The 19,185-nt window shown below is 37.1% G+C and overlaps 1 protein-coding gene across 1 annotated transcript in view; it reads right to left on the bottom strand.

Annotated features, from left to right (window-relative positions):
* Positions 1-19,185, bottom strand: part of LOC138717334 (V-type proton ATPase subunit S1-like) — a 50,959-nt gene that overhangs the window by 7,064 nt on the left and 24,710 nt on the right. The window contains exons 7-9 of the mRNA XM_069850852.1: positions 7,797-8,038; positions 7,110-7,163; positions 845-1,082 (exon numbers count right to left, since the gene is read on the bottom strand). Coding sequence (XP_069706953.1) covers positions 845-1,082; positions 7,110-7,163; positions 7,797-8,038 — 534 coding nt within the window. The remainder of the gene's footprint in view (positions 1-844; positions 1,083-7,109; positions 7,164-7,796; positions 8,039-19,185) is intronic.

Here is a 19,185-nt window from a genome sequence, read left to right as displayed (position 1 = left end):
GGACTCAGATTATTGAGATTTGGTTTGTTATCAACATGTTAAATACAGCCACATTGGCATTTGTATCCAGTTATTATGTGGTTAGCTTATGAAATTATTCCTATGAATTTAATCAAAGAGATCCCTTACTGTTTTAAGATATAAACATTAATTTGCTTCTCCTAGAGTTAAGATCAATGTTCAAAAGAATAAAGGTGCAATCATCACCACCACACATGTAGTCTGTACTACTGCTCTAAAACCACAGAAAATCTATGCCTCATTCAAACAAAAAAGCCAGCTTCTTTCTTTCTGTACCATGCGGGACCTAACATTGCTCCCACCTGAAGTCCACCGTAAACCTTCCATTAAATGTAATTGTACTGGGCTTTGTTCCTGTCTACAGGAGTTCAGACAGTCTGTCTCTGAAAACAGTAACTACGCTAAGCTCTAATTTCCCAGATAAACAAAGTGCAAAGAAATCAAATAAAAACAAAAGTAAGCAGCATAAAGCCACCTGCCTAAGAGGTCCACATTTCCAATAGCAGCCCAACTCATTAAACAGGCATGGGGACTTACAATCCTTTGCCTAATTAAGCGCATTTGTTTTATTGAGTTTTCTTTTCTGTAGTCAACTTCAGTTTTTTGTTTTTCAAAGCTCTGCTTTCATGTTCTCATTGTTCCGAAACTGGCATTTTTTTTTTACCCCTTTATTGAACAGCTCACCTAGGGGGAACAGATTTTCTTTCACGTTTTCCCTCAGGCTGAAATGAAAGTAAGGGCATTATGAATGTGTGTCGTTCACCACCTACAATAGCCCATAATAGTTCTTGGAATTATCTCTGAAATGGCAATGTGTACTCACTTGCAACCAGGAAATGAAAACATCCCAGTTTTTTGCCTCATTGTTGGATGGAATCAGCCTTGCAGGATAGAGATTGCTTGTTCCCACCAGCTGACAATGAAATGAATACTCTGCAGGAGCAGAGATGACAGAAACATTAAATTTAGCAAACTTTTCTTCATCTTGTACAATCTCAACTGAATCTAAAGTGGACCAGTTTCTAGCTGAGCCTCCATAGAACTTGTTGGTCATTAAAAACCTGTAAAGACAAGAGAGGAAGAAAAAAAAAATCAAAATGACAGAGGTAAAATTTAATATTCACTTGACAAACTACTGGTGGCAGATAAAGGTTCACTATTGCTAGCTGCAAACATCACAGTCAATATCTTAGCTTGGCCTTCTGTTTCATTAGGATTGTTCATAAGGGACATTGTGAATATGTTTTTACTACTTCTTAAGAGTTTCATCTCACATTCACAGCTTTCCACAGCTGTAGCAGGCAAGGAGCAAATGTGATTTCACTCTTCAAGGGCCTCTGCCAGTGCAGTATTCCATCAGTTACCAACAGTTTGTAATCAGTGTAGCAGACCCTAAGAGACTGTCATTAGGCCTGCAGTGGTTCTCAATAAATATTTTAAGGGATCTTTCAAAAATTGCTTTTATGATAGGTACAGTCATGATAACCATTCTGATTTATCATTGCAATTCTTCCTTGACTCGCACGCCTAAATGACAACTTGCCTTTGCAAATGTCTGAATTTGCAGAAGACCGCAAAGAGTTTTCTCTTACTGGAGAGTGGGGGATGTCAGCCCTAGTCTCCCAGTTTCTGGTGAGTTAGGCACAAATAAATACCTTCTCATTTTGAAAAGGTCTGTGCATGTGTGGTGTTGCAGCAATTTCCAGTAGTTTACAGCCATGAGATTTGTTTATAAGTTAACTGCAGAGCACTGCAGTCTGAACACATCCCAGATGCTCTGAAACAGAAATAATTAAGAGCATTCAGAAGTGCACGCTGGTCCTTTACAGACCAGGACAATGTCCTACTCTCTACTTTTCACCCAGTTGCTTTTGAGTATCCCAGTTATCTCATAAGGAAATAATAAACTTTTCTTCTTGTAGTATGTATCCTAATACTTTAACCTTACTTGGTTTATGTATATATTAATTTATTGTTTCTAATCAGCTTTTTATTCATGTAATTTATAATCCTAAGGAGTTTCAAAATGCTCAGAATGGATCCTAGAACTCAGTGTCACGCATGTGAGAAAAGGATGTTTTGTCTTATGACGTTCCTTACATTTTGAGCCTAATCAGACCTTCACATATATACAGCTGCCATCATCAATGGAAAAGAAAAAAAATTAATTTCATCTGTTACACATTCACAAATATTTATGGAAAATGTTCTATTATTATAGCAATAAATCTACAAAATTGAAACATGTATTAGCCTAGATACTAATTGCTAGAAGAGTGGAACATTTTCCTGATATACAGCACAGGCTGAACAGAATTCCTATGATGTCCCTGTAGCCTGTGCTATAGATATGAGTTCAAGGCCAGTTATAAGCACAGAGAAGTTCACTTAAGTGTTTGTGCCAGCTACATGTGCTGGGTGTGCTCTGTACTTTTGCTGAGAAGATAAGAAAATATAAACATGGAAACTCTTTGGAGACTTACCACATAAACAAACAAGTTTTATAAGGCTATATATGTAAGTACAGTCTGAAGTGACCTCCAAGAGAGGTCTCTTCATATTGCATCAAAGCATAATTCTTATTTTACTTGCAGATTTATGAGAATTAAGATTTTAATTAGAGACCTAGCTGAACATAGTTAAGTTTAACAATACAGGCATTTATCTCTAGTATTTTTCTAACTGGCAGATAGTGAGTAGCCTCTAACAAACACGAACTTAACTGATACGACTGTGATTCATTAAATTACAGAAAAGACATTAAAATAACAAAACCCAATAGCATTACTTCATTTAGTTTAATATTTTCTCAGATGAGCACAATATAGCCAATTAATGACAAGGGGAGGAGAGATAACAAAGATTTTATACACAGAACAGAAGTACCCTGGTTTTATAGGAAATGCTGTGTTCTTACTAAACATTAGAGCCAATACAGGAAATAACCTTTCACATAGACGTTATGTACTCTGTGTACTGTACATTATGTACTTTGTGTACTGTCTGGCCTATGATAATTCCCGGTCATAGGCCAGACACCCTTTGTGCCAGATCACCATACAAACTCTAACTGCCACTACCTCTTGCCACCATCTCATGTGGCTATTCATTACAAGGAGAGAGATTTTTGAAAAGGAATCTAGCTGGAATTACTACTGTTTCAAAGATTCAAATTGAAATTCAACTGTCAGGGAAAAAACTTTAAAACATGGTTCTTGGGCCAGTTCTATTCTATACATGCTATGAGCAGTGACAACAGTCAAGTGCTTATCAAAGTAAGCGGGGAAAATACTAGTGCTCTGCCCTTCCATCCACTTTGATACCTTTTCCCAGAGAAGATGATATACAGGTGCTTGAACATCTGTACGTCATCAGCTGCTCAGAGCTGAGATGATGCTTCTTCCAGCAAAGATACTGCACCCTGCTTCTACTGCTGCTGCAGTAGTAGTTCACTTTTTTAAAAGTAATACAACCAGTAAAACTCTACTGCCTGTCCCTAATAGCTCACCTCTCAGCTGGAAGTGCAGAATGAATGGAAAAACTGCTCTTCTTAGAGGGAGGAAGACAGAGATGGCAGCTGTTTGCATGGGATGAAGCAGATATTGCAGCTGCTACGAGGAGGTGAGATATAACTAGCTGCTCAGCATGAGGTGGTAGACTAGCAACGATAAGAGCTGGCTCTGGTCCCAGCTCATGCTGCTGGGGTTAGAGCTTCTTTTATTGAAGAATAAATAGAGCTATTTGAATGTGTTCCTCTCTGCTGTCATTTCCTGTCTTCAAGGGATGTTCTTCTATACCTAAGTAAATGGTCTTTACAGGGAAAAAAAATGCAGTCATGGCTCTAAACTCTGTTCCCTCCCACCTCTTTGCCCTGCTTGTGTCCTGTTTATCGATGCAGACTGTAATCTTATCAAGGAGTCATCCTGAACAAGAAATGTAATCAAAGTGAACAAGAAGGTGAAAACAGAGATTGTAACGTTATCTCTGTGCGTTTTAGAAGCTCTTTAGGATATACTTGCTAAGATAAACATGGTGGACAAAGTGTTCCCAAATTATAAAAAACATCAATGGACTGTTCTTGTTCCATTGAGTGGATCTCACTATTTGCATTGCATGACATGCAGTATTGTACAGAGGCCTGAAATATTATTGTCTCTTAAATTAACAGATAATCCAACATAAAACAGTGCAAATAGCCAAGTGTGTCTTTAGCAGAAAATTTTTTTCATAAAGCCTTCTGAGGTGCTGTGGGTTGATGTCAGCTAAGCACCCATGTAGCTGCTTGCTCGCTCCCTGTTCCCAACAGGACGAGTGGGAGAATAGAAAGAGCAAAAATGAGGAAACTTGTGGTTCGAGATAAAGACAGCTTAATAAGTGAAGGAAAGAGGAAAAAAAAAGTGATGCAGAAGCAATCACTCTCTACTTCCCACAACCAGACCAATGCATAGTGAATGCCTGAGCAATGCCTATCCTGGAAGCCACCCTCTGCCTTCTTCCTCTACTTCATTTTTCATTGATAAGCACGTGTCACACATTAAAAATGATACATTTAGGCATTTTTTTATGTCTAAATGACCTAAGGAGCTATGAAAAACTTGCATCCCACCTAGCCCAAGAGAATAAATCAAATTCTCATGCAAAACACAGCTGACTTAAGCTACTTAATTACTTGCTGGGCATGACAGGGGGTAGGACTTCAACCACTTTCTAAGTCCCTACCTGTTGCAAAGCCTGAGTTTCTTATCCCACCTTCAAGGGCTGTTTACAAATTTTGGTACTTAATTGTAATGTGTTCAAGTAGAAGCACAGATCAAGAGAAACTTTATATTTCTGCCTTTACCACATTAGGCTCAAATATTCCAGAAGAAGAGAGAAAATATGAACCATTCACCTTTTGTTCTGCTGTTCGTCTTTAATTTAGTTGGTCTGCAGAGTTGTTTCAAATTTCTTCATTTCAGAAGCACCTCAGATTCATGACCACATTAAAGTTTTCTCCCAATAACTAATTAAAATAAGATTTTAATAAACAGATGACTAACCATAAATTGGAATATTTCTCATTAAGTCCATATGTGTGCACTAACATCATATTTGATCTTCTTATGTCTGCTGCCACAATCAAAATCTAAGAAGTTTCAACAGTTTGAGTGTTTTGTTTCTATAGCAGCATCCTAAGGTTTGTAATTTGCAGTTGTATAGTCGAGCAAAACCTGTTGACTACTTTAGAGAAAACAACCCGTCTAAGATCTCAGTTAACTTGGTAGCTAGTTTTGCACCTCAGTGTCATGTTCCATGGGATTTTCAAACACTTCATAATTGGTATTATTTTCTTGGAACTGTGATTTTACTAGAAAGCATAGCATTATGCTGAGAATGGGCACATTCAGGACAAATGCAGGAGGAAATCAGATTCATTCGTACAGAAACAGATTACAGGAGAGCAGCTAGGACCTGCACGAGTATGAGAAAAGACAGAGATTGAGGATTCAGGGCAATGTTTTGGTGGGTCTGTCTGTACAAGCATGCAGACAGTAGATGAAGGTCCAGAGAAGAATCAGACAAAATGATATTTTGTGACTTAAAGAAAAGACATAACTTGGGCAGAGTCTTGGTTTGAGAACAGTATTTTTGGAACAGGTTCCAAGGAAAATGTTTCCTTAATTTTCCACAGTGTTCAGAGAAATGCATGCCTCTGATAATTTACGTATCAAAAACCAGTAATGCTTAACTCCATCACCAAGGACAACCACGTCAAAGGTCCTATACAATTAGCTAACTGTTGTAGCTAACTACAGTCAAAAAAGTAAAAATACTATAATAACAGCAATCTTATCTGTACATTATATTCTTTCACAAAGCTCTATAAGCATGCGGAGGAGAGGAGATGTTCAATATCAAAGCATGTTTGTCTTTTTGCCAAGTATCATGGTCCCTGATGATGAGTGAAGTGTCACTATGCACTCCAAATACAAATGCAAACACATCACTGACTCTTCAAGGCAAGTCCTTCTGGACATCCTTTTATCTAAACGTAGAATGTCCTTCTATGTCAATATAAATAAAGGTATCCATTCATATGTTTCACCTTGGTGTCACACACTTCTTTTATTTGCCTACCAAAATGCTGGTAAAGTTCTGATTGTTTCTTACATTGTTACTTTAAACTTTCTCTCTTTGGTTTCCTTGGATTTCAATTTGCCTAATTCAAAATGTCAAAAGCATTTTATACGCAGTTATTTGTCCCTCTACTGCCCAAGCAAACATCCAGTTCATCCTCTGATATACGTAAATTCAATTCAGTGCAAGTCCTTCCTAAGTAACTTGAAGTAATTAATTGAGGTGCTTCAATGAAACCAGCAGGCCACGTTATCCATGGCAGAACTTAAGAAAATATTTTTAACTGCTGTTCCTGCTGCTGAGGAAAAAGCTGACCAGCTGCTGAGGAAAAAGCTGACCAGCTGCTGAGGAAAAAGCTGACCAGCAGCTGTATGATGACCCTCAGAGCAGCAGATGACGTTGTTCCCATCTCTAGAATCCACTAGTGAGAGCAACAGCTGCAAGTTCTCCCATTGGCTTTCATCCCAAATCTTCCTATTCCCTAACCTTCCTCCTTTCTTCTCACGGTAGGGAAAACCTGACTTGTCACCATCCATGGAGCAGAAGAATTAGCAGGTTTTGCAGCCCTCATTAGCCAAAAGGTAGCTGTGACAGAGTACACTGGTAATCCACTCTAGGACTAAACCTTGGCCATGCAAGTAGACTTCAATCCCTAGAACGGTTTATAAATCACAGTTAGATTTTCCTGAAACAGGTTTGTGGTCTGATCCTATTAGTAAAACAGCATGTTTCACACACCAGTACCTTACAACATAGTTGTTTCTCTACACCACTTTTTCAGATCTTTATCTGAGCATATTCATATATTCTTTCTATAAGGACTGCCTTATAGACTCCTGCATAGTAACTTGGAACAGAGACCAAATTGTAATTTTGAAAACACTTGCACTTAACTCCTCCTCTTTTTTTCACTCCTAATTTACAAACAGACTGTACATCACAAAGATCAATTTAAGAATAAATCATGTTACCTTATCTCTAGGCTGCTGATTCCATTCACTGGATTTGTGTATTTTAATGACAGTCTAGGAATAAGAAACAGAGTTTTAATGTTAGAGTAATTTTAATGCATTTTAATGTTAGAAGTAGTCAGCTTTAATTAGATCATTGTGACATTTCAGTCAGAGGGAATATTCTAAATCAATAGGCAATTACAGAAGTCATATAGCAAAGTTTCAGTACACAGAAAAGTAATGACAAAATATTTCTATATTTCTTTTTAGCCAAAAGCAGGTGCTTCAAGGTAAAGGAAAACAGAGATCACATTTCATAAATATATTTCCAGCTGAACTACTACCTAGTAACTGTCAATACTCCCTTTCAGGGGAATTTCACAATGAAATTATGTTCTCATTAATGCCAGTGGAGATTTCTGTGATTGTGAGATCAGGCACAGAGAAACCTGTTTGGACCAAAGGTAAACAAACAAGGAAGTAAGGAATGTAAGAGGAAAAAACCTGAAAACAAGAAGCTGCATCTGTATAATTTTTGTGGGTTTGCCTCAATGTTTTTCTTCTAAGGATATCCAATCTAGTATTTTTTTTATTTTGATGCTTTAGAAGAAGAAAATTAAACTAGTATTAAATTGACATTGCAACTTTTATAATCACCTTTGAGAATCAAATGTTTTATGATATGAAATTTCTTGTGCTACTCACGTTGTGTTGAAGTCTGAGCACTCAGAGGAAGAAGCATCCACATTCTGGGTTACAAATGTTGCATTTGTCAAATCTATAAGAACTGAATTGTTGGCTTTGAGCCTGAAATTACTAGCGTAGAAAAGGATGCATGTAAAATTCCCAGTGGTCACATTCAGAGGAGGATATGATAAACTGTCTTCTTCTTCTGTGGCCATTAATTGTCTTCTTAATTTCCCCACCACATCAGTAGTTCTAGAAATCTGGAATAACAGCACATTAACAATGCATCTCCTTTGGAAGAGATAATATTAATTCAATACAAACCTTCAACATCCCATATGATGTGCATCCATCCTTCTTAAATCCTTATTCAATCTCAGTACTTATTACTGCCTGTATGCATTATTGTCAGTAAGACGGCAAAGGACGTGATGTTAACCTAGGTTTCCATGATCAAGTGTCCACATATGAAAACAAGCACCACTGACATTAGGCAAATGTATGTAAAGCCACATTGTTACCACTGCCTTAAGGCAGTACTATGCATTAATGCTAAGAGGTGAAAGATTGTTTTTCTAAACAGAAAAATATACTGAAGAAATAAACTTTATTTCTGTCATAAAATAACAAGAAAAATTTAACTTGCTAGTTCAGTGACTACTCTCCTTAGTAACAACAACAGGTTTTGCACTCTATTTTAACAGGCATAAAAGCAGGCTACTTAACTACAGCTTTAGACTCTTCTGATGGCTGCTGGAAAAAGAAGATCTATGCTCATTTGGCTAATATGGTGAACTCCTATAAGAAATTTCAGAGCGTATACACATTTGCTTTTAGAAGGTTTCCAGGAATTGTATTTAATAGGTACATTAGTTTTAAAAACACGCCCTGGGAATCCTTGATAAAAGCCCCATTACAGCATCACAGAACCACTAGGTTGGAAAAGACCCACAGGATCATTGAGTCTAGCCATTCCTATCAATCACTAAACCATGCCCCTCATCACCTCATCCATCCATCCTTTAAACACCTCCAGGGAGGGTGACTCAATCACCTCCCTGGGCAGCCTTCTGCCTTCTTGTGGGCTCCTCTGATTTTAACCCACAGGCACTCGATCCCATCATTACCATAATCGAGCTTGAGGGTATCAAAGTCCTCTCTTACACAGAGGGCTACCCCATCACCTCTCCTACCTTTCCTGTCCCGCCTGAAGAGTTTATACCCCACCATAGCTGCACTCCAGTTATACGAGTCGTCCCACCACGTTTCCAAGATGGCAACTACGTCGTAGTCTCCTTGCCCTACAATAGTTTCCAACTCCTCCTGCTTATTGCCCATGCTGCGTGCATTGGTGTAAATGCACTTCAGCTGGGCTGGTGAACCTTCAGCCATCATAAAGGGAATAGTGTTCATTCCCAATTGACTGGTCCTTGGAATACAGGTCCATTGGTCCATTGATATCAACAGTAAAAGCTAGCTGACCTTATGGGAAAATAACTTGATCCTGTTGCTCATATCTTACTCTTCACTTCTTACTCTGTTTATATCTTGGCTACTCAGTCTATTTTTAAGACCCACGTCAGCTTTAAAACTTTGTACTATACAAATGACCTCTGCCCTTGTATAACTTTGGGATACAAGAAATGAGAGGCACCACAGGCATTACCAGAACTATAATTATGTGGAGTAATTGCCTGGAACCACTTTTAACATGTTTAAAGACAGGCAAAGACCATTTTCCAGTCTGGAACAGAGGCTGTAATATGGCTTTATAACCTGCCTGTGGAGACGAGCCCCAGAGGGTTTTGTCATCTTAACCGTTGCTCTCTAAACACCACGTGCCACCTGTTACATACAATGCATCTCTGCAAAATTCTTGTTCTATGAACAAAGCAGAATGGGCTAAACACTCAGATGAAGACTGCAATCTTCCTCTCCCATACATGCATACTTTATGAATTTCTTTTTAATTCAGAGTAGTGCCTTTACAAATACATCAGAACATGCATTATTTTAAATGAATACCATTTTCTGTAAAAGAAGAGCGTACAACAAAAGAAAATATTCAACTTTTGATATAAAACTTTTATTCTTCCCTTAGGCTTTCCTGAAATGTAATCATTTTATTTCAAACTGAGAGGAAGAGCTGAACTCTAAATTATATCCTGTCTAACAATTGACTTCACTATGTGGGCCCCGCATATCATCTAAAGTGGGCTTTAAAAACCACCTGCTAATAGCTGAAAACAAGGCTACGTTGGAGACTATGATTGGGCTAACCTGGGGGACTATGTTTAAGTATCCTAAAATAAAAAGAAAGCTATTAAAATATAATCATGAGACTCCAGCTTCAGTTCTATTGCTCTGTTGCCAGTACTTTGTCCTGAGGCACTCACATCGAGATTCCTCATTGTCTCTGAAAAAGTGAACATTTGCCTGTGCAAAAGGGATGTCAGGGACTAAGAAACCCGCTAGTTTCCCACAGTTAAACCTGTTTTAACAGATTTTCTCATGCTGAAGAATGGAGGCAAAACAGCTTTCTAAACACATTTTTAAAGGTGGGCTTCATTTCAGTCATATTTCTGGCTGAAACTACAGGCAGTCATTGGACTGTACAGTTCAGCGAGTCCTTATTTGCACAACTATAGGCAGGCAGAATGACTACTCCAAATGGGAGACCTGGTATCAGGTCTTCGAAGAAATGTCCCCGAAACACTTATGAGCCTGTACATTCATCCCTTCACTCTGAAGGTGTATTCCTAAATTACCTGTGGGTGAGGTACTTTTGCACATTCAAAATTAGAAAGTATTACCGCACAGAGATTCAAGAAAATTTAGTCTTGGGGCTGGAGGAAGGATCCCTGAAACATCCCGAGCTGGCACCCACAGGAGACCTGAAGACAGCAATCACTCCTTCCAGCTGGCCTGCAGGGGGAAGCTGAGAGCTCCCCCAGGATATCTCTGCCTTCTCAGAAACATTTTCTTATTCTTTTATTGCTGCACAAACATGACGTTACTGAATTAAAATAAACCTCTGCATGCCATATATTTTATTCTAAACTATAAATGACAAAATACTTCCTTGAGAAACGAATTATATTTACACTGAATTCTTGTAAATCAAGTTAGACTGTTTAGGAACAATCCATAGTGGCAGTGCTGTCAGTCATTAAAACACAGTTTATTCTGTTGTTTAGTACCCCCTTTGTCTTTACCTAACCTGAACCACAGGGTGTGTGAGTCACTGTCTTGTTTGTCTGGATTTTTCAATGACATTTTTGAACTCAGACAACCAATGAACGATCAGAAGACCTGATTAAATAAGAAAGGGTGCAATTTACATTGTTCTAGACCAGAAATGCACACTCTAATTATAAACTGAACCTTCAACTGAAGTAACCTGGACAAATTTCTTCTTTGACCTGTTTTGCAAGCCTCCTAATTCAAAATCCACTCTCTTGGAAAAGGGAAAGACAGGTGATCTGGCAACATTTTGATGAACCAACATACTGATCTTTTTTCAAATCGAACAGATTTTACATTCAAAATTATTCTTTTTGGTTTTGTTGCTGGCCTTTTGTTGGCTGTTCCAAAACAGAATGGCCAGAGGCAATAAAAAATATTTGGGCCATTTTATAAATTGGAAACAAAAATCAGACGGTTGCAAACACATGATATAAAAATACAAAACATTAAGAAAATGAAATTTTCATTGGCTGAAAGCATTAATAGTAATGAACCATAGAAACAGCCAACATGACACACTGGTTCCAACGTGGGATTCTTGGTTATCAGTTCAACAGATGGTCATGGCTTCTCTTTCAATCTTGTACTTCTTGACGTTTTTTTATTGTGTGTACACCAATAAGAAAACTGTCCTAGTAGTGCTCAACTGAATGCACCTTTTTAACCCAACTACCTTTCTCATTCAAGGTGGTTGGTTATGACATCTTCAACTTAGTTTTTCAAATTTGAAATTTCCATTCATATTATATCACCTGAAATTTTATAACTTGCATATAATACAGTAAAATGTACATATCTAAGGACTGCACAAATCCCAAGTAATCACATGTGCTGGCGTTATCAGAACCAGAATTCAATTATTGAAATTGCTCTTTACTTCCGCATTAAATCTCTTTAATGTAAACAGCATGATGTAATGCTACAATGCAGTTTTTGAAGAATGCAAACATGGTAAAAAATGTGCATTGAGTAGATCCACTAAAATTTAAAAACTTGGTTTAAAAAAATCGATTTTTGTATGTACGTATAAGCTGCAGTAAGGTGTTTGGACTGTGAGATTCAAGCCCTTACATTCTGCACCTAGACATATGTCCTGTCAATATTAATTTTTTTCTTCCTACGTAGAAACTTTAAACTGACCAATATCACCGGTTCAGGCAGAAGAAAACAAGCAAATATGTAATGTTCTTCTTTGCAGTGAAACACAAAATAGAAATTTTGTTCTAAATACAGAGAGAAACATGCTTTAAAATAAAGATAATCTAATTCAAGTTCCATGCATAGGTGAGCTATGACAATACTCGACTAAGTATGGACTTGGGTACCTATATTGCTCACATGTGTGTTTGCACATACACACACAGAGAAATAACTACACAAAGCATAATACCAAGTTCCAAACACACTGTAGATAATACAAGTTCATGGAAGTGTAGTAGAGTGGAATTATACTCAGAAGCAGAGAGTTTCTTACTTGGAAATCTCACTCTTTTCCCTGCTGACTTCATGGATCTACGTGTAGATCCAGATGGAGAACATAGATCTGAAGCCATTAACAAGAGGACCAAGAGAAGGAGCTTAAAGTGGTCATACTTAAAAGTACACAGAAGGAAAAATGTTTGCAAAGCAGGATTAAGTTTGAATTGCTGAAAACTGAATGAGCTCCTCATAGAAAACGGAAACTAAACTTCTAAAAAATGGTCTCTTCCTTAGATTATTTTTCTCCTTTTCAGTTACACTTCAGCAGTGATTCATTAGACCATTGCTTCTTATCACACTGAAGTGATTCTATGCTATTTTGCACTTTTGTAAAGCAACTGTAAACCTAAACAAGACATCAGAATAAACGCCAACAGCATGCCATTTTGCCCAGAGGAATTGTTCACCTCTTTTTCCCTTCGTTATTAATATTCTGATGAAGCAGATGGGGAAGAGAATACATAGAAATGAGTTACATTACATCAGTAGCAGTAATTTATTAACAATGATTACTATCTTTTTAGTGGCTTGCAGAACATGACCAAGCTTACTGGCTCCCATGATCATCTAATGGCTCCCCTGTCCAACTATGCATTCTTCTACCAGCAAGCCAAACAGCCTGGGGACTGTGACACTCAGGTCCTACATCTCATCTCCCAGGGTTTTTAATAAAAGCCAGTCTGGGACATGAATGTTTTAAAATGAAAATAGAAGTCTCACTGCAAGAGGTAATGATCTCTTTTATAATTTATAATACTGTTATAACTTGTGGACAGTACCTATGTCACAACCAAACACTTGGAGATCTTCTGTTAGAAGGGACAATAAAACTGCAATATTTATTATACTGCTCAGTAGAGTAAATAAATAAACACATAAATAAACACAACTAATACACTAATGCACAGTCTGCAGTGGCAGCTCATAGGTTTAAGGCTAAATGTGTCTCTTCATGGCTTGTCCTTTTGCAGCACTGAGCTGTATACGAGATCTCTTGACCTTCATTTATGGAGAACATGACTGCTCTGTACAACTGAATATGGTGCAGAAGCAGGGAATGTGCAAATGCCAGAACACAGAGCAGAGGAAAGTGTTGTAATGCAGCACTTGAGATAATCTTTCCACTTGAAAGGTAAATAAGGTAGGAAATTGTATGAGATGTACAAGCATGTCTACAAATGCCACAGCAGTCCCAATTTTATGAAGAAAACTCATTTCAAGTTATTTTCTCATTCTGACTTTCAACTGATTTTTATACCAAACTTTTTCAGCTAACTCAAGGAAGAGCAGAAATAGGGTTATAAAAAGATCTTGATTTTAGAAAGTAAAATAGGGTAAGTATAAACTGGAGAAGCAGTAGAAGGAGCTGCTACACTTAAATTCTCCACCTTAGATTTCACGTAGAACAAAAAGCCCTAATAAAGCTATCCGAAAGAAAACAACATCTTGGTCACCTACAAGATTGTTAAAACTCATTTACTTCCCTTTAGCTAATCAGATTTTTCAGTCTAATACACAAAAGAGATCTTAAAAAAAGTATTAAGAGTTTGCATTGTTAAGTAGAATTAATCCTGAAAGGAATATACCAGATGTATCATCCGAGCAGTCTTCACTGATGCTAGTCTTCCCAGCTTATTCTGCAAAACTTGGGGTCCCTTTTCCTTAACTTAAAGAGAGAGGTGAGGACAGGATGATACATGTTACACTTCAAATTTTCCTTCATATTTCAAGGAAATTAACTTTAAAAAGTTGCACATCAGTCTTAAAATTCCTCGAGGCTGTCTATAACAAATTACAGTATAAATACCAGTATATTTTTTGGATAGTCAGATTCTCCCTGTAAAAATACTGTGTTCAATATGATAACATCATTCTTTCCTTTTAGCTTTTCTCCACCTGTGTGTGACAACACTTTCAGAGAAAAGAGAAAAAGAAAGAACTTGCACTGCAGGAACTTGTAAGGGGAGTCTGGCTCTGTTTTCTAGTTTTTCTGAATCAAAAGCCAAGGGCCAATAGTTCTAGCAAACTGGATCTCTTTGACAGGGAAGTTAAAATAAGCACATTTTTCACAGAAAATAGATAAAAAGTGCTTACCCTCTGCTCTGCTTTCTTGCACTCAGTATCCACTTGATTTTTCTGATACTAGTGTACATAAAATATAAGGTATGTATTTCTCTGTTAAACATTTCTCTGTTAAATAATATTTCTCAGGTAAAGTCACAATATGCTTAAAAATTGAACAAAAATATTATCATCCTCTATCCTAATTTTAGGGGCATATATGCTATACTTATGAGTTTAATGACCACATATGCACAATGGTACAAATAATGATGGCCCCTCTTTTCTGTTTCAAATGGTAAAAAATCATTAGCTGATGGCTTTGAACAGAGTCTTCTACTTCAGGGAATCACAGGCAGCGTAAGAGTTAGAAAGTAGAGAAAACCAAAAACACTACAGGCATACATATAGCAGATCTACAACCATGAAACAAAATGTCTTCCTACCCAAACTCACTGAATTTCTAAAACCAAAACATTCTGTGGACTACATGAAGTGAATGAGTTCTTTACTAACATGAAATGAAAGATAAAATGTGATATGCCAGTTGAAACTAAAATGAAATAATCCAGGTTTCTTCTAACAAGCTTTAACTGTGTTATAGATTGGATGCACTAAATTTCGGGGTTTATTATTCTGCCATCAGATCACACACAATTTCCAGGATCGGGGATCTGCATTTGATGGATTACTGGGAAATTTTCCTGTCATATGTTGCTAAAGTGTGTCCTTATTCCTTTCACAGCTATTCCTTTAGCGCAGACAATGGAGGCTGCAACAGAAATTAAATGGTGCAGGATATTAACACTTTTTCCAATAAAAGGGGCATCCCTGTGGCTGAACGAGTTCTTTTACCAGATTCATTAATTTAATATCCTACCAAGGGAAGAAAGACAAGAAGTACTGCAGATAAATGTTTAGGGCAAGGCTGTTCTGACCACAAGAACAAGCTACCTAGCACCAAGCTCCTGGCTTTTCAGCCTTAGGAATATGTTAAGAGATATGTATGCTGTAATTTTCCAGGTGAGTGGGATCACTTATCATCTCTAACCCTTTGCTTCCCTAAAATTGAAATGCATGTCTGCCTCTGAAAAAGATCACACCTATGGGTTTGGCTGTCTGAAGAACGTGCTGAAGATACATTCTCTGTGCTTTACCAGTAGCAATGAATGGGGGAAGGAATTCAGAGTTCCCAGAGGGAACTTGCAGATCCTTAATTACAAGGATATTCAGAATCCAACCTGTTTCACTGCACTGAAAGTAGGGAAAACTGCCACAAGCTTGGGGTGCTACCTACCCAACTTCCAGCTGATACAGAACAAAGATTTAAGTGCAGCAGGCATTTTTTTGATGTGGCAATTCTTTTTCGTTTTCAGAAGTGGCAATTCTACAACAACCTAATAGGTGAGTATGAGGAGGAAAGTCTGTGACTTTCCTTTACTGGAGCTTTGTTCGGTGTATTGGCTGCCTCTTCTAGCTAGCAGCCTCTAGTTAAATAATTACATATTATCTTTCACATTCCCATCCCAGAGAAATGCTATGTCAATGTCCCAGCCTTTCACTGCCAAGACACAAGACCAGCTAAACTGTGCAAGAGCGAAGGTCCAGCTAGCTCACTGCCAGTGCTACTGGTAGTAACTGGCAGCTAAAAATAAGAAAAGGGTAAATACAAACAATATTTATCCCAGGACACTCTCCTTGATTTCTCTAATATTTGGGTTTAGAAACTTTGAGAACTGAAGGTTGCATTCAAATGAATATGTGTAATAGGATCTTCCTTCCATCCTTCCTTCCTATCTTTCTTCCAGTAGTCCACCAAATCACTAAAATCCATGTACTTTTGTCACCCCAAAATAGTTTATTTGGTTTCTTTAAAGGAATTTAACATTCCTGAATTCCTGCATTATGGTCTGTGAGTAGTGATAATTGTGAATACTGGCCAGAGACAGTGATTAATTATTTCCTGTTTAGCCCGTCCATGTTATTGTTGGTTTTATTTACTATTTCCTTCTTGAATTGTCACTTTTCCTAGCTAAAATATTTTAAACTTTATCTACTGTACCCCTTTGGAGATGGGGTGACCAGAATCACATATACTATCCCACTGGCAGACTTTATTCACCAAGGGCTTCGCAAACTAATTAACACTTGCCACCTTGCCCTCCTCCTTTCCAAATTATTGGTAAAACTCTGTTTGCTATTTATCCCACTGCTGACTGCTGAGATGTTCCAAGAGATCTACCCACAATCACACTGTAAACTCTCCTCTGAGAAACAGCAGACACTCACTACAATGTCATATGCATATTTAAGGTTTTCCTTTTGTGTTACTTTCCTTTACACTGTATTTCAACAGTCATTTTATCACCCGGGAATGCAGTACTGTACATGGTTTCTCCAGCTTGCCAGTACATCAGCAAACTTTAGCACCTTGGGATTTCAGCCCCCCTTCCACACTAACAATGACTCTGTCGAACAGCACAGTTATTATCATCAATCCCCATGGAATCCCACTGGCAATTACTCCCCACTGCAAACACCAATCCTTTATTTTTATCCTTTGTTTCCTACATTTAAATTTTGTATTGTTGCCCCGAATAATTTCACTTTTTTTTTACTTTTCTTATTGTAGCAACAGGATCACTTTTACCTACATATTTTATGCCTCTCAGAGAACACCAAATTCATATTCTATTTTCTTCATATATCCACATATCTACTACTTTAATTCCAACCAGTTTTGTCAGTACAGAAGGTAGGTTTTCTGGTTGTATTTCTCCAGAGATATGGAGCCACTTTTCAAACTCTGTGTCACACTTGCCACTTTCTGCTCCTTTGAGATTAAGACTAAACTAATTTATAATTTTTATTTGTACATTCTTGTTATATACATTATAATGTATAAGTTTCACATAAGAAAAAATGACAATTAATAGTTTGGTAGTTTCTTATCTTATTTCAATTAAAATTTAGGTGAAAATTAGCAAACCATGGTGATCTCATACTATTAATTTTATTGATTCATTCTGAAATCCCTTCTGCTACCACCTAAGTAACAGCAAAAGTTTTGAGGCTCAATGATTACTGAAAAAGTCTTGGAACTGAAAACTTCTCTATGTTCCACCACAGAAATGATCAACACACAGACTTATTTGGCTTTTTGTTGTAACTAATTTTTCTGAGTTCCTCTTTTTTTATTAGATCCAATGCTTTCTGAAAGAATTCCTGCATAATGTGTTTTTATTAACAATTTTTATGTCTTCCGAATTTCTTTAAGTCTGCCATATGATTTTGCACTAACACTGCAAGAATTTGTATTCCTTCTAATTTTCTGCATGAATATCAAACTTTGTGGTTTGGAGCATGACTTTATTACGTTTAATAGCCTCACATCTTTCACTCTTGTTAAATTACAACACAATTTAGGATGTTTCCATGCAGGAAGGAGAGGGGAAAGAAGCAGTCTTTCAAAAATGCTTTTTGACATAGTTTGAGCTTTTAATATGTTGTGTTTGAACAGTTTGCATTCAGTCTACAAACAGTGTCCATCAACATAACTAGTGGAGCTTAGCCTACAATTCACTGAATCACAGATACATGGATCATTTTGATCTTTGGGTTAAAGTCCTATCACTTGATTGCTATGTTGAGCATCAGACTTCAAAGACCCTGTTCCTGGAATAAAACTCCAGAACTCCCAAAACACTTATTTTTGTTTCCTTGAATCCAGGCTTCCTTTAAGATACAACAGCAATCCTTTACAGATATGTTCTGTAACTCTGAGAAGTGTTCTACCTTGGCATTTTCCTTCTAGAAAGTTTTTAGCGTGTTTGTCAACATGCAATATCAATACGCATGTTTACAGTTACACGTTCCATTTATTCTATCATATTTTAGTCTTACACCTTACTTTTTATCTGAACTATTGTGTTTATATCCTCTGCCTAGATATGATTATTTTTAAGAGTATTCATTGCAATTTTTATATCTGATTTTTAACCATTTCTGTTTTTTTCCTGAGACAGAATTCATCCTCACTTGCGTCCTTTTGCACCATCCCTTCTCTGCTTGATTTTTTCTGGTCTTTAGTTTTAAATGCAAAATAATACAACTTTCTAATTTGACATACATGGAACACCTGTATAGGTTCATCTACACCTTAACAAGTTAGTTAGCAAGTGGCAATAAATAATAAAATTGTTCTGCTCAGATTAGAGTAACAGTTTAGTTCCATGCTGCCTTTCATTCCCCAATGAAGTTAATAAGCATATATATATATAAACATAAACAGAAAAAGAAAGCTAAAATTGCAAAAACGTTTTAAGCAATTGAATATTAATGCCCTAGTGCAAAGTCTAGGGTTAAAGGTAAAAGACTAGTTTTCAATTATTTCTCCGAATTCCTCTCTAACACATGGAATGAATCATACAGAATTGCTAACAAGCATTTCTCACATTGTGAGCATTCAATTTCCAAGGTAATTGGCTAAATGTTCAGGTTTTTTCCTCCAGAGTGACACCTGACTGGCTTCAACCAGCCTTAAGCAGTTCTTTTGTAATTATTTTAAAAAATTCTGCCTCTATTAAGTAAAAAAACCCTGAGTTAGCTAGGAAATAATTAA

The sequence above is a fragment of the Phaenicophaeus curvirostris genome, chromosome 1, assembly GCF_032191515.1.
Source record: "Phaenicophaeus curvirostris isolate KB17595 chromosome 1, BPBGC_Pcur_1.0, whole genome shotgun sequence".
Lineage (NCBI taxonomy): Eukaryota > Metazoa > Chordata > Aves > Cuculiformes > Cuculidae > Phaenicophaeus > Phaenicophaeus curvirostris.
The sequence above is the reverse complement of the archived record's forward strand: the minus strand, read 5'-3'. Positions and strand labels throughout refer to the sequence as shown.